The following is a 16,823-nucleotide window of genomic DNA, read 5'->3' on the forward strand; positions in this document are numbered from 1 at the left end:
TTCCTTCTCCCGACCAGAGCATCTCACATCTTCATCTTTTTTGTTGTTGTTGTCTTTTTGCAATTTGTAATTTTTTCCTTTTAATTTGATAGATAATATCTGCCAGCAATGTATTTGTAGCTCACTTTTTTTTTTTTTTTTAAAGATTTTATTTATTTGACAGAGATCACAAGTAGGCAGAAAGGCAGGCAGGCAGAGACAGAGGAGGAAGCAGGCTCCCCGCTGAGCAGAGAGCCTGATGTGGGACTCCATCCCAGGACCCTGGGTTCATGACCTGAGCTGAAGGCAGAGGCTTTAACCCACTGAGCCACCCAGGTGCCCCTGTAGCTCACGTTTTAAGTGACTAATTTCTAGTGTGTAAAGAGCACCTATAAATCAATAACCCAGTAGAAAAAATGGACAAGGGATAGGAACATATAGTTTAGGGAAAAAGGAATTCAGATGGCTCTTAAGTGTATAGTTAGCTTTCTGAAAATCCCTACAGGTAGATTTCATCACCTCGAGCTGTCAGTGCAGATCTGGGGAGGAACAAAACCACAAGTTCTCTGAGTGAATTCTTACATGTCTTCTTATATGGAAGATTCTTAGATGTTTTTCCAGTTAAGAACATGGTAGTGAAAATATGACATTGCTTTTGCATGTGTAATCCCTAGGGGTTAGTTGACAAGAGTTGACATCGTGACTATCTCTCTTTGTATTCTTTTCACCTTTTATGTTCTTTTTTTACCAGTGACCACTAGGAGAAAATATGGATAATTTGACCAGAGCCTAAATGTTTAATAGGAGGCACCATTGTTATATTTCTAATTTCTTTTTTGGTTTGTTTCCTAAACTCTAGTGTTATAAAAATACTTTCCATTTAAATACAGATTGATAATTACAAAGATAACACATTTTTAGCACTTTTTTTTTTATCAGGTTAATGTTTTCAGTAGAAGTTTATTTATAAAATTATGCTAACACTTCAGCGTAGAGAGTGTAGTATATCTGCCTTAGTTTTATCTCCATGAGATTAGCCCTGTTTGAATGTTCTATTGTAATCTCAGTAAAATGGATTATATTGCTTTTAAAACAAGTTAATAACTTTTCATTTTCTAGGAGCTTATCATTCAACTTGATAAGCTGATTGGTACAGCTATATGGAAGATGTTGGTTCAGTTACTTAATTTTGAAAGTGTTTAAATTGTTGCAATCTTAAACACTTTATTATAAGCTTTTCTCATGTGTTCTTTATTTTTTAAAGATTTATTTATTTGAGAAAGAGCACGTGCATGCATGCTCATGTGTGGGGGGGTGGTGGCAGAGAGAGAGAATCTTCAAGCAGACTCCCCACTGAGTGCAGAGCCCAACACAAGGCTTGATCTCATAAGCCATGAAATCATGACCTGAGCCGAAATCAAGAATTGGACACTCAACTGACTGAGCCCCCCAGGCACCCCATGTTCTCATAGTTTTAAATTGGCTTTTCTTTTCTCTTAATTTTGACAAGTTAATGATACTCAGTTTTATACTTTATTTATAAGTAATCATTAGAAATTTTCATAAGAATAAGGAATTTTCTGTTCTGCTCATAATTCTTTGGGGGCTTTTGTAACTTTTGAGCAAGAATATTATTCTTTGTGAAACCATAATATCAATTCATCTTTTGTAAAAAAGGGTTTAGAAAAGACAATCTATTGCCATTATTAAATTTTTTAGACTCCTTTGGTGAGATTCTCAGTTTTTATGATCTAGGCATTAGTGGGATCTGGTATTATAGTATAAATACATGTATAATTCATAAAATAGTGGGACTAAAAGGATTTCATAGAGAATCGTACCTGCTATTGACTCTGTTCTTTTGAGTCTGATTCCAATAAGAGACTTAAAAACACTAGCTGTAGCTATATGTGTATGTATTGTAGTTACGTGTAGGCTCTTTGCTTGATGTGAATTTAGATGTCCATTTCTCATTTGTTCGTTTAGAACCTGGGCTGCCTGGGTGGCTCAGTTTGTTAAGTGACTGGCTCTTGATTTTGACTCAGGTCATGATCTCAGGGTTGTGAGATGGAGCCCTGTTTTGTGCTCTAAGCTGGGCATGGAGCCTTCTTAAGATTCTCTCCCTTTTCTTCTGCCCCCATAATTCACACACATGGGCATGCATTCTCTCTCTGTCTCTCAAAAAAAAAACCAAAAAAATCAAACCTGAGAACCTGACTAAAAGTTAATAATCAGGCATTTAGAAACCATTTTTAGCTTTTAGTTTTTATTTCAAAATACATACTGAATGTAGGAAGTTTAGAACATACTAATAAATAAGAGGAAGAAGAGGTCACACATTTTACCCTGCTAAGAACTACCACAAGATTTTGGTTAGAGTCAGCCATCATTTTGTACTTATTTATAATTTCCCTTTTCTCTCCACTCAATATTTTATGAACTTTTTTCTTAAGTAATGTTTTTAATAGCTCTGTACATTTTATCACTTAGAAAATACTGTAATTTATTTAGCTTACCCATGTTTGGACATTAGGATCATTTCCAGTTTTTTGTAATACAAATAAAAATCAGTAATCGTTTGGTGGGGTTGGTTATTTTTAATCTAAGAAGCAGAAAATACTAATTGGGTTCTTGTTTTCATAAGGATTATATTCTAGTAGAAATGACAATATATGTACTTATAAAAGAGGAAGTGTTAAATTGGATGATATGGTCCAGATGCCAGCAAACTTTTTCTGTAAAGGGCCAGATAGTAAGTATTTTAGGCTTGCAAGCCATATGCTGTGTGTTGCAGCTACTCAACCCTGCCATTATAGTGTGATAGCAGCCAGAGAGACTGCAAATGAAGGACCGTGAGTTTGTTGCATTTTCATTAAGCTTTTTAAAAACAGGTCAGATTTTGCCCACAGTCCTTAGTTTTCAAACCCCAAGTATGAATCTATAAGAGGTAAGAGATAAAAGAAAAGATCAAGACTTTCACTGTTCTTTGCAGGTAAAGATGTATTTACACAGGAATAAATGGCGGAGGGCTTTTCAGGCAAAGCCCAGACTAGGAGGGAGTAAAGACTAAGGAGAGTGGCCTATAAGTAGGGGAGAAGGTTGATGGCAAATAAAGTCAAGTAGAGAGGGTAGGACCGTATTATTAATGACCTTGACAATGAAATTGCAGTGTTAGAGATGGTTGGATTAAGCATTGACAGCTATTTCATTATTTATTTATTTATTTATAAGATTTTATTTATTTATTTGACAGAAAGAGAGACGGCCAGAGAGGGAACACAAGCAGGGGGAGTGAGTGAGGGAGAAGCAGACTCCCTGCTGAGCAGGGATTTCCATGTGGGGCTTGATCCCTGGGATCATGAATGAGCCGAAGGTAGACACTTAACAGCTGAGCCACCCAGGTGCCCCAAAACTATACAGTGGTTTTTTGTTTTTTAGAAGATTTTATTTATTTATTTGAGAGAGAGACAATGAACAGCGGCAGAGGCAGAGGTTCGAAGCAGACTTCCCACTGAGCAGGGAGCCTGATGGGGACTCAATCCTGGGACCCTGAGATCATGACCTGAGCCAAAGGCACCTGCTTAACTGACTGAGCCACCCAGGTGCCCCAGGCATTTTAAATTATTTAGAAAAGTTATACGAAGTTGGTATTTAGAAAAGTTTGTATGGCAGTAATTTATAAGGTATGTTTGAAGAAGGGACAGTTTGTGATGTGTCTGTGTGTAGTAGTGGAGGGAGTGTTGGAGGTAGTTGAGAAGTGACATTAGAGGCTGGAATGATGAAGAGGAGGCAGCCATGCTGAGACCTGAGGAAAACCATGAGAAATCAAAGTGCACGAGATCCTGAGGCCAAAGTGGTAAATTTCAGAAACATAAAGGCTCGTGTGGTGGCAGCTAGTGGGAGAGGCAAAGAGTGGAAAGTGAGGCTGAGAAGATGGGACCATATGACCGAAGGGAGTGACATTGAGAAACGTCAAAACATACCCTCCTTTGACACTATTTGAAATTAAAAATAACTATAACAAATAAAATTCATAGTAGTGCTAAAAATATTTTAGGGAAAAAATATTAAAACTGAAAGTTTGCCTGCTGCAAACTTTATAATGGAATGTAGGCCCAATGAGGGTTAGCTTTTTTATTTTTCATGATTAATCCTGCTTCATTTTTACTCTCTATTCTGATCAGTTAATCTCGAGAACTTTTCTTTAATTTTAAAACAGCTGCTGTGTAGTAGGTGGAAAAAAAATCACAAGATTGGTTTCAAATACAGGTCATGGCTTTATGTAATATACTTTTGAAATTTTTCTGGAAGGTTACGTGAATCTCATGTTTAAGATATATGATGTATGATCATATCTTTAAGATACAGGGTATACTCTTTCTTTTAATAAGTATTTCAATTACACAATATAAAAGAATAAAATTATCTTAATTTTTTGGGAAGCAGATACTGGTCTACGTTGTACCTGATTTTTTTAGCCACATTTCTCATAGATCTCAATAAGGGATGAAAATAGGTTGGTTAGCAGAATAAACACAGGGTATTGGTTCTCTTGTACTCTTATAATTCATCTTGATTTCTTTAAGAATAACTAGTCTATCCTTCTCCTAATACCATTGTTATCTTAGTGTACATACATGGAATGTGTGCGTTGGGTCCTTGACATTCGCCTGCGTGGACCCTTTGGTTGGTGGGCCTATGGGTACATGCGATAATGAAGGGATTTTTTTCTCGTCTGTATGAGGTGTACTCAGTTACCAAACTGTTTTTTATTGGAGTATTTTCGATGTTTTCTTTTATAACCCTATTAGCCAAGAAAACCATGTGGGAAAGGCTGACAGCCCCTGAAGATGTATTTAGTAAATTACAGCGAGAAAACATAGCCATCATTGAGAGCTACGGTGCTGCGCTCATGGAAGTGGTCTGTCGAGATGCCTGTGATGGTCATGAGATTGGAAGGGTATAGTAACTCTCTATTTAGCAGAATGATTGAATAAGTGTTTTGACTTACTAAGGTATAAACTGAATCAACTTTTCAAATGCGTGTTGCATATTGAGAATTGTTTTCTATAATATATTTTAGTGAATTTTCTTACTTGCTATGATTTGGAATTTCTGTTGTTTATTCGTATGTTTTAATTCTGTTCAGAATCTCAGTTTTTTTTAGAATTTTCCCTCAGAATAATCTTTTTGCTGATTGTGAGATTGGCCCTACACTGTTAGAAATGCTGCTTAAGGAAGATTTTGGTTAAGAGAATGCTGGAGGCACAGCTTTTATACTGAATATGTCTTTCTTACATTTATAGTTCTTTTAAAATATTGTGTCATACTGGTGATAATGCAGTGAGAAAATGACTTCCTGCTAGTGGAGAATTTCATAGCCTCTGAATCATATACAAGTGATCCTTGAACAACAATGGATTTGAACTGCATGGGTCCACTTATATACAGATTTGTTTGTTTGTTTTAAAGATTTCATTTATTTGAGAGAGACAGAGAGCATGCGAGAGGGGAGGTCAGAGGGCGAAGCAGACTCTCCACTGAGCAGGGAGCCCGATAGGGGACTCAATCCTGGACTCCAGGATCATGACCTGAGCTGAAGGCAGTCGCTTAACCACCAGAGCCACCCGGCCATCCTTACACACAGATTTGTTTTGACAAATAGAGTACAGCACTGAAAATGTATTTTCTCTTTTTAAGATTTTTTTAAAAAAGATTTTATTTATTTATCTTAACAGAGAGAGTGAGAGACAGAGAGAGCACATGAGCAGGAACAAGGAGGCAGAGGGAGGGAGAGGCAGAGAGAGAGGGAGACGCAGACTCCCTGCTGAGCAGGGATCCTAATGCTGGGCTTGATCCCAGGACCCTGGGGTCATGACCTGAGCTGAAGGCAGACGCTTAACTGACTGAGCCACCCAGGCTCCCCCTTCATATGATTTCCTTAATAACATTTTCTCTTGTCTAGCTTTACTTTATTGGAATAATACAGTATATGGTACATAGAACATAGAAAACATATGTTAATCTACTCTTTTTTGTTTTTTGTTTTTTGTTTTAATCTACTGTTTATATTACCAGCAAGGCTTCTGGTCAACAGTAGACTGTTAGTAAGTAAGGCAGTGGGGATTCTTAAGTTATACGTGGATTTTCCACTGTGCTCCTAACCCCTGTGTTGTTCAAGGGTCAACTGTGTTTGAAGACTGTGGGAAATGAGATTTTAAGAAATAGGATAAGATATAAACTATATAGTAAGTTCTCAATTATGTTGAAAAAGTGTAAGTGTTCTTATGCATTGAAAAAAGACTGGGGTGCCTGGGTGACTCAGTTAGGTGGGTGTCTGCCTTCCACTTGCGTCATGATGCCAGGGTCCTGGGATCGAGCCCTGCATTGGGACACTTGCTCAGCGGGGAGCCTGCTTCTCTCTCTCCCCGTCCCTACTCGTGTTCTCTTTCTCGCTCGCTCTCTATCTCAAATAAATAAAATCTTTAAAAAAAAAACACACACACACAAAACAAGGAAAAGAAAAGAAAAAAGACTGGGAGGAGAGAGAGACCAAAAATGGATTAACAGACCATGTATTTCTATATTCTTTTCTATATTTTCTAGGTTTCCTGTAATGAGCAATTAAAACTTCACAGTTAGGAAAAAAAAAAAGCTATTTTAAAAAGTCCCTTTCCTCCTTTTATTAATAAACTGAGATTCTGTATGCATAGCTTTCAGTTTCTCAAAAAAAAACAAACAAACCCACAAAATAAGAAAATATTATTGTTAGCTACCATTCCCGTTGTAAGAAAAGTGCTAAGTATTTTCACATGAAGGCAGTTTCTGTTGATGATTCTGGTGGCCAGACTGTGATTTGTTCTTCCCTCAGATGCTGGCGCTGGCTCTTCTTGATCGGATTGTCTCCGTAGACAAGCAGCAGCAGTGGCTTTTGTATCTTTCTAACAGTGGCTATTTGAAGGTGCTTGTGGACAGCTTGGTAGAAGATGACCATACTTTGCAAAGCTTACTAACTCCACAACCTCCCCTTTTAAAAGCGCTTTATACTTACGAATCCAAAATGGTAAGGCTTTATGTTCATTTGAAGTTAGGTCAACAGCTCACTGCCTCTTAGAGCTGTAAATAGATTAAAGAACATTAATGTGACCACCATTTCGAATATTTCTGTCATGTAAGCTGTAATCATTTTAAGGAGTTTGAAATTTGGAACTGTGTTAGAAATGCGTCTTCTAGGCTGCTGAAGTTGAGTTGAAGTGATCCTGAGGGGGTTGGTTGGGTCATGGAAGCGCTACTCAGTCAGGTTGCTGATGATGGCAAATGATTGGACACTCAGACCTCTGAGGAGAGCCCTGAGCAAAATTTTCTCTTCACAATAAAATTCAGACCATTAGCTGCCTGGTGAACATTCTAGTATTGATGTGCTAGTTCTAGTTTAACACAGGATTTTCAGGACAGCCTATAATCCATCATTTCCTTTCCTCCAAATTTTTTTTCTCTGTTCCCTCCTGGTTGAAAACACTACCGTGTCATAATAATAGGAGCACTGAAGTTTAGATTCCTTATGAAGTTCTTTCCCTTCCTTTGGTTATTCAGTAAGTATTTATTAAATACCCATTACATGTCAGGTGTGGCACTAGGTACTAGAGATAGAGCTGTGGGCAAAACAGTCTTCCCTGCCCTCCCTATGCCCACATGATGGTAAGAGAAACTCCTGTGGAGTTGAGTACTTATTTTCATGCAAGGCACTGGAGGCAGCACTTGAGATGTGTGGTGCCATTCAGTCCTCACAGAATCCTGAGAAATGTAGTCTAATGTACCCCTGCATAGGTAGCTCAGAGTTTCTCTTCAGTGTGATCGAAGATCAGAAATGTGCTGGGAGAGAGTCTTATTTTTATCTGAGGCCCTTGGAAATGATTTCTGTACTGATGTTTTTCCCTTTGTAACTTCTTAGGCATTTCTTACAAGAGTGGCTAAGATACAGCAGGGTGCTTTAGAGCTGCTGAGGTCTGGGGTGATAGTGAGACTGGCACAGTGCCAGGTCTATGACATGCGCCCAGAGATGGACCCACAGAGGTAAGTGTCCCTACACGTTGGTGCTGTTTCCTTACTAATTCTTCACTGTAAAGGATCAGTGAGGAAAAAAAATATTCCAAACATTATTTTGCCATTGGTTTATCATTCTGTTTGAGCAGTATTCTTTCATCTTGATGACGCTTTTTGGGTCCTCTGTCCTGCCATTTACTAATAAATGGAAGTTGCTAGTGAGGATAAAAGTAGGAGGGACCTAATCCTTTCCATTTTAGAGCAGTAATGTTAAGGGGAAAATAGAGGATTTTATTAGTAAATGTTTTTCTTCCCAACTTTAGTGTTCTGTTCAATAGAACATATATTTTTAGGGGTGCCTGGGTAGCCCAGGTGACTGAGTATCTGACTCTTGATTTTGGCTTGGGTCATGATCTCAGGGTCCTGAGATCAAGCCCTGCATTGGCCCCAGAGGTCAGTTCGATACCTCCTTGAGATTTTCTCTCTCTGTCTACCCCTCCCACTTGTGCTTGCTCTCTTTCTCTAAATAAAGTCTTCAAAAAAAAAAAACATTTAGTTTTAGTTGTAGTGTGATTCTTTAAAGTATTATAGTGAAATTATAATTTGTTGTAGATTTCCTATTCCTGATGATTTGAATAGTATTTTATATTTTTCTTGTATCATTTTACCAACTCTTTGCACATTTGAAATCTTTTAGTCAAACTATTTTTAGGTTTCAAGCTTTTTAACAGATATCTCAGTTCACTTTGAATATGGGTTTTTTTTTTTTCCCTCATTTTTGTCTACCTGGCTACAATATTGTTAGCATACCCTCTTAGCAGTAAATAACACTTAGGTCAGTTTTACTAATTTTTGTCAAAAGATCAATTGCCAAATTGAATATTTGAGTATTTCAGGATTAACTGTAGAACTATTTTACCTCCAGCAAAGAAATGTTTTTTTTTCTTTTTATATTGCTTTCTGAAATCTTAAACATGAGAATTATTATTTTCCCCTTTATGTAAAGAGGATTGAGTTAATTACATTCTTTAGCTATTGGCATCTAATCACTTGTCTGTGCAAAGCCTTTTTCTTATTTCTGTATTTTGCTTCCATTCCCTTCTCTTCAACAGGCAACCATTTTCTTTTGTTTAAAAATTTAAATGTAAACATTTATAATAAATGATAGCTTATTAATACTTTATTTTAAAAGTGAAATTTTACAGCCTCATTTTAACTTTTTAAAGTTTTTTTTTTAAAGATTTCATTTATTTATTTGAGCGAGAGAGAGAGTGAGACAGAGAGCATGAGAGGGGAGGAGGTCAGAGGGAGAAGCAGACTCCCCGTGGTGCTGGGAACCCGATGTGGGACTCGATCCCGGGACTCCAGGATCATGACCTGAGCCGAAGGCAGTTGCTTAACCAACTAAGCCACCAAGGTGCCCCTCATTTTAACTTTTTCAAATCTTGATTTATTAGTGTAATGGACAATGTGGACTCATTTGTGGCTCTGCGTACAGGAGAAGGAAATGTGGAGAAAATAAAGTTTTTTATCTGTTTCTTGTTTGTAGTTTTTGTGGCCCACAGAAGCATTTAGAGTAGAATAAATATATTGAAGTTCTAAGCATTGTCTTCAAATTATACAGATTTTCTTTACCACGATTTTTCAGAATTGAAATAACTCCGTTTTTACTGTTGATACGGGATGCCGAGTTCTCCTTAGTAGCCTCACACCTTAATCAGGCACCTGTGATTGCTTGCCATGGAGATGGGCAGGAACTGTTAGCATCCCTTAACTCTTGGACTGTCGCTCTCTCCTTGTTGGGTGGAAATGAATGAAGCATGTTCGGCATGAGAGACCCGCCAGTGTTCATCCCCGCCCCGGTGGACCGCTACCGGCAGATTCTGCTTCCAGCGCTCCGCTTGTGCCAGGTCATCCTCACGTCCAGCACGGCCCAGCACTTGCAGGCAGCGGGGCAGGTGAGAAGAGCCCTTGGTATAGACGGTGTCGGTCCTCATTTTACCACTGCACAAACCCGAGGCATAGACCACATCCGTGATTTGACCATACTATCTGTGACAGCCCTAGGCGTCGAAAGCCAGCCCCTAGTACTTTGCTGTGAACTTCATTGACCCGCTCTTATTTGAATGAAACCCCACAGCGAAGAATAGAATAGTGAGATGGAAAGCAAGATCTCTAAATTTGTTCTTCTGTAAAAGAAAGTGGTTATTGTAATAGGAATAAACTGGCTTCTAAAATGTAATTTAACCAGAGATTTATTGAGAGGCCGTACACCATTTTAGGCCTTGCAGAAAATATGGAAGATAGATGATTATGGCCCATTGGGTTGTGATATTTAGAGAATGAATTGAGATAAGTGAATTTTCTAACTAATAAAAATCTTTTTCATTGAGCACCAGAAATCAGTTTTATTTTCATCCCTTTTCAATGAAACCTTCAAAAAAAAACCCACTTTGTTTCTTTAAACTAATAATCTGTGTATAGTTTAGCCATTCACTGATGAGACTTACCATTATGACTAGCAGATTTTGATTATACTGCTCTATTATTGTGACACCCCCAGGAACTGTGTCATACTTTATGGTAATTTTAGGTGTTCTCCCTGCCATCAGTCTTTTTTTTTTTTTTTTTTAAAGATTTTATTTATTTATTTGATAGGCAGAGATCTCAAGTAGACAGAGAGAGAGAGGAGGAAGCAGGCTCCCTGCTGAGCAGAGAGCCCGATGCAGGGCTCGATCCCAGGACCCTGAGATCATGACCTGAGTCGAAGGCAGAGGCTTTAACCCACTGAGCCACCCAGGTGCCCCTCCCTGCCATCAGTCTTTAGGCTTATGTCACTGAGGTAGAATGCTGCTCTTTCCAGCATGGCCCCTTGTTTTATGCTGCTTTAGTACGTCCTGCCACTTCTGTATGTGGCCTTGGAGTCAGTTCTTTAAAACTCAAAAGACTTTCCTTGTCTTCTCCTTTATTGAGATTAAGATTTTTTTTTTTAATTAGAAGTGGGACATTCTGATGATACAAGATTCTCTAATAGCACTCTTGTACTGGCTGTGGCAGAATCCCCTGAGGAGCTTGTTTTAAAAATAGAAATTACTGAGGAGTGTCTGGGTGGCCCAGTCAGTTAAGTGTCCAACTTTTTTTTTTTTTTTAATTAACGTATAATGTATTATTTGCTTCAGGGGTACAGGTCTGTGAATCATCAGGCTTACACACTTCACAGCACTTAAACTGTAGCATATATCCTCCCCAGTGTCCATAACCCAGCCACCCTATCCCTATCCCACCACCCCCTAGCAACCTTCAGTTGGTTTCATGAGATTAACAGTCTCTTAATGGTTTGTCTTTCTCCTGATCTCATTTTGTTTTATTTTTTTCCCTCCCTTCCCCACATGACCCCCTGCCCTGCCTCTCAAATTCCTCCTATCAGAGAGATCATATGATAATTGTCTTTCTCTGATTGACATACTTCACTTAGCATTAATACCCTCTAGTTCCATCCATGTTGTTGCAAATGGCAAGATTTCGGTTTTTTGATGGCTGCATAGTATGCCATTATATATATACACCACATCTTTATCCATTCATCTGTTGATGGACATCTAGGTTCCTTCCATAGTTTGGCTATTGTGGACACTGCTGCTATAAACATTCCGGTGCACGTGCCCCTTTGGATCAATACATTTGTATCTTTGGGGTAAATACCCAGTAGTGAGATTGCTGGGTCCTAGGGTAGCTCTATTTTCGACTTTTTTGAGGAACCTCTACACTGTTTTCCAGAGTGGCTGCACCAGCCTGCATTCCCACCAACAGTGTAGGAGGGTTCCCCTTTCTCTAAGCATCCAACTCTTGATCTCAGCTCTGGTCTTGATCTCACTGTTGTGAGTTCAAGCCCCACATTGGGACCCAGCATGGAACCCTCATTAAAAAAAAAAAAAAAAATAAGATTGCAGAGTTCTATATCCAATAGTTACAGGCTAAGGCCAGGAATCTGAATAAAAAATAAAAGGGGGCACAGTTCCTGAGTGATTCAGATGTTTGGCTTGTTTTAACATAGTTCAGCCTTCGAGGCATTTATGATCTAGTTGAGAAGACATTACATGTAAAAATAATTGGATTCCTCCATGAAAGTTCACTTGAAAATGCCACAGTGGAAGGGCAGAGTTTAGAGGTCAGGATTTTTATCGTATTTGTATTATATCAAATGGAGAATTTAACAAAAGCTTTTATGTGATTGTTTCCATGTCAGGCTAGTCAGATTTTCACAGAGCAACTTAAATTCAGGGATTTTTATCCCCACTCATTCTAAATTCCTATTCTAGTTCCATTTAGATAAAAATAAACAAAATAAGGGTCAAGTAATAGTTTTCATGTAGTAGTTGTAAGTTATATTATACTTTTCTACCCTAGCCTCTGAGTACAGTAATTTCTAAAAGCTGAAATCATCTTTGGTTTTCTTTTGCATTTTAGGTAAATGTTTGCTTCTTGAGGAAATAAACAATAAATGCAGAAGACAGTCACTTAAATTACGTTCACTGTGATTCATGACATCACATTTGGTGCTTTGGCTTTATTAAAAAGATGAATTACAGATGTAGAAAAAATGTGCTCGTCTTGACCTCCCTTTTTTCTGTTTCTCCTCCCTTGGCCCGGCTCAGGTGCTGCAGTTTCTCATTTCCCATTCGGATACCATCCAAGCGATCCTGCGCTGTCAGGACGTGAGCGCCGGCTCCTTGCAGGAACTGGCTCTGCTGACAGGAATTATAAGTAAAGCAGCCCTTCCTGGTGAGTTGAGTATGTTGAACGGACTTTGAATAATTCTCTACAGACTGACGTACACTTCATAGAATGAGGTTTTTATGGCTTTGCAGTACATAGGACTTATTGAAATTGGTACTAACGGAGTTAACTGCCTTTTTTTTTTTTTTTTAAAGATTTTATTTATTTATTTGAGGAAGAATGAGTGAGAGAGAGCATGAGAGAGAAGGTCGGAGGGAGAAGCAGACTCCCCAAGGAGCGTGGAGCCCGATGCAGGACTTGATCCTGGAAGTCTGGGATCATGACCTGAGCCAAAGGCAGTTGCTCAACCGAGTCACCCAGGCGCCCAGCCTCTTTTTCTTTTTTAATTAGTAAGTTTATATGTATAAGATGATATATGATCATACCAAAAAATTCAGAAAGTTAAAGAAAATAATTAATACTCAAAACCTCACTGCCTGGAAATTAGCAAGTGTTTTTTTTCAATCCTTGTGCTGCTGAAGCAAGCACAGAATCACCACATGTTAACATTTGGTGAGTGGCTTCTCAGACATTGTTTTTTGATTATGCACGTACAGGAGAGACTGGGATATCCTGAGGTGACTTAAGAGAACAAGATTACCTCTTATGTGCAGTTTAAGAAAGCTATTTAGTTTTGGGGTGCCTGGGTGGCTCAGTCGTTAAGCATTTGCATTCAGCTTAGGACGTGGTCCTGAGGTCCTGGGATTGAGCCCCAGGTCAGGCTCTCTCTCTCTTGCTGTCAGATAAATACATAAAATCTTTAAAAAACAAGAAACTATTTATTTTTACATGAACTTAACTGATTAAAGAATTAATTGAAGAGACTCTGAAAACATTGCTGAATTCCAGACAAGTGTTTCTTCACTCTGAGAGCCTAAGAGCTATTAGCTCTTTTTTTGTTTTGTTTTGTTTTTTGTTAAAGATTTTATTTATTGGAGAAAGAATTAGAGTGAGGGAGAGGTAGGGAGTGCTTGTGAGCAGGGGGAGGGGCAAGGCGACTGCACTAAGCACGGAGCTGGTGCTGGAGCCCAATGCCTGGGCTAGATCTCAGGACCCTAAGTCGAACGCTTAACCGGCTGAGCTACACGGGCGTCCCTATCTCTTGGTATTTTTAATTTGTACTGAGGTCCCTTTTCCCAAGGAAAAGTATATTATGCTCCCTAAATACTCTAATGTTGATGAATGTCTAAAAGTTGCCTTTATTCATGAATGATGGCATGGCTGATTATGATTTTATTTACCTCAGAACTTGTAGCTCTTATTTACTAAGCATAATGTGCCAAGTACTTTTTTTTTTTTTTTTTTTTTATAAACATATATTTTTATCCCCAGGGGTACAGGTCTGTGAATCACCAGGTTTACACACTTCACAGCACTCACCAAATCACATGCCCTCCCCAATGTCCATAATCCCAACCCCTTCTCCCAAACCCCCTCCCCCCGGCAACCCTCAGTTTGTTTTGTGAGATTAAGAGTCACTTATGGTTTGTCTCCCTCCCAATCCCATCTTGTTTAATTTATTCTTCTTCTACCCACTTAAGCCTCCATGTTGCATCACCACTTCCTCATATCAGGGAGATTATATGATAGTTGTCTTTCTCTGCTTGACTTATTTCGCTAAGCATGATACGCTCTAGTTCCATCCATGTTGTTGCAAATGGCAAGATTTCATTTCTTTTGATGGCTGCATAGTATTCCATTGTGTATATATACCACATCTTCTTGATCCATTCATCTGTTGATGGACATCTAGGTTCTTTCCATAGTTTGGCTATTGTGGACATTGCTGCTATAAACATTCGGGTGCATGTGCCCCTTTGGATCACTACAGTTGTATCTTTAGGGTAAATACCCAATAGTGCAATTGCTGGGTCATAGGGCAGTTCTATTTTCAACATTTTGAGGAACCTCCATGCTGTTTTCCAGAGTGGCTGCACCAGCTTGCATTCCCACCAACAGTGTAGGAGGGTTCCCCTTTCTCCGCATCCTCGCCAGCATCTGTCATTTCCTGACTTGTTGATTTTAGCCATTCTGACTGGTGTGAGGTGATATCTCATTGTGGTTTTGATTTGTATTTCCCTGATGCCGAGTGATATGGAGCACTTTTTCATGTGTCTGTTCGCCATCTGGATGTCTTCTTTGCAGAAATGTCTGTTCATGTCCTCTGCCCATTTCTTGATTGGATTATTTGTTCTTTGGGTGTTGAGTTTGCTAAGTTCTTTATAGATTCTGGACACTAGTCCTTTATCTGATATGTCGTTTGCAAATATCTTCTCCCATTCTGTCAGTTGTCTTTTGATTTTGTTAACTGTTTCCTTTGCTGTGCAAAAGCTTTTGATCTTGATGAAATCCCAGTAGTTCATTTTTTCCCTTGCTTCCCTTGCCTTTTGCGTTGTTCCTAGGAAGATGTTGCTGCGGCAGAGGTCGAAGAGGTTGCTGCCCGTGTTCTCCTCAAGGATTTTGATGGATTCCTTTCGTACATTGAGGTCCTTCATCCATTTTGAGTCTATTTTTGTGTGTGGTGTAAGGGAATGGTCCAATTTCATTTTTCTGCATGTGGCTGTCCAATTTTCCCAGCACCATTTATTGAAAAGGCTGTCTTTTTTCCATTGGACATTCTTTCCTGCTTTGTCGAAGATTAGTTGACCATAGATTTGAGGGTCTATTTCTGGGCTCTCTATTCTGTTCCATTGATCTATGTGTCTGTTTTTGTGCCAGTACCATGCTGTCTTGATGATGACAGCTTTGTAATAGAGCTTGAAGTCTGGAATTGTGATGCCACCAACGTTGGCTTTCTTTTTCAATATCCCTTTGGCTATTCGAGGTCTTTTCTGGTTCCATATAAATTTTAGCATTATTTGTTCCATTTCTTTGAAAAAGATGGATGGTACTTTGATAGGAATTGCATTAAATGTGTAGATTGCTTTAGGTAGCATAGACATTTTCACAATATTTATTCTTCCAATCCAGGAGCATGGAACATTTTTCCATTTCTTTGTGTCTTCCTCAATTTCTTTCATGAGTACTTTATAGTTTTCTGAGTATAGATTCTGTGTCTCTTTGGTTAGGTTTATTCCTAGGTATCTTATGGTTTTGGATGCAATTGTAAATGGGATTGACTCCTTAATATCTCTTTCTTCTGTCTTGCTGTTGGTGTAGAGAAATGCAACTGATTTCTGTGCATTGATTTTATATCCTGACACTTTACTGAATTCCTGTATAAGTTCTAGCAGTTTTGGAGTGGAGTCTTTTGGGTTTTCCACATATAGTATCATATCATCTGCGAAGAGTGATAATTTGACTTCTTCTTTGCCGATTTGGATGCCTTTAATTTCCTTTTGTTGTCTGATTGCTGAGGCTAGGACCTCTAGTACGATGTTGAATAGCAGTGGTGATAATGGACATCCCTGCCGTGTTCCTGACCTTAGCGGAAAAGCTTTCAGTTTTTCTCCATTGAGAATGATATTTGCGGTGGGTTTTTCGTAGATGGCTTTGATGATATTGAGGTATGTGCCCTCTATCCCTACACTTTGAAGAGTTTTGATCAGGAAGGGATGTTGTACTTTGTCAAATGCTTTTTCAGCATCTATTGAGAGTATCATATGGTTCTTGTTCTTTCTTTTATTGATGTGTTGTATCACATTGACTGATTTGCGGATGTTGAACCAACCTTGCAGCCCTGGAATAAATCCCACTTGGTCGTGGTGAATAATCTTTTTAATGTACTGTTGAATCCTATTGGCTAGTATTTTGTTGAGTATTTTCGCATCTGTGTTCATCAAGGATATCGGTCTATAGCTCTCTTTTTTGGTGGGATCCTTGTCTGGTTTTGGGATCAAGGTGATGCTGGCTTCATAAAATGAGTTTGGAAGTTTTCCTTCCATTTCTATTTTTTGGAACAGTTTCAGGAGAATAGGAATTAGTTCTTCTTTAAATGTTTGGTAGAATTCCCCCGGGAAGCCGTCTGGCCCTGGGCTTTTGTTTGTTTGGAGATTTTTAATGACTGTTTCAATCTCCTTACTGGT

The 16,823-nt window shown here is 38.7% G+C and overlaps 1 protein-coding gene across 1 annotated transcript in view; it reads left to right on the forward strand.

Moving 5' to 3' along the window:
• The window catches only part of NUP205 (nucleoporin 205), an 89,755-nt gene that overhangs the window by 55,156 nt on the left and 17,776 nt on the right, over window positions 1-16,823 (forward strand). The window contains exons 31-35 of the mRNA XM_059171941.1: window positions 4,791-4,939; window positions 6,851-7,042; window positions 7,931-8,052; window positions 9,842-9,980; window positions 12,678-12,804. Coding sequence (XP_059027924.1) covers window positions 4,791-4,939; window positions 6,851-7,042; window positions 7,931-8,052; window positions 9,842-9,980; window positions 12,678-12,804 — 729 coding nt within the window. The remainder of the gene's footprint in view (window positions 1-4,790; window positions 4,940-6,850; window positions 7,043-7,930; window positions 8,053-9,841; window positions 9,981-12,677; window positions 12,805-16,823) is intronic.

This window comes from Mustela lutreola, chromosome 4, assembly GCF_030435805.1.
Source record: "Mustela lutreola isolate mMusLut2 chromosome 4, mMusLut2.pri, whole genome shotgun sequence".
Taxonomy (NCBI): Eukaryota; Metazoa; Chordata; class Mammalia; order Carnivora; family Mustelidae; genus Mustela; species Mustela lutreola.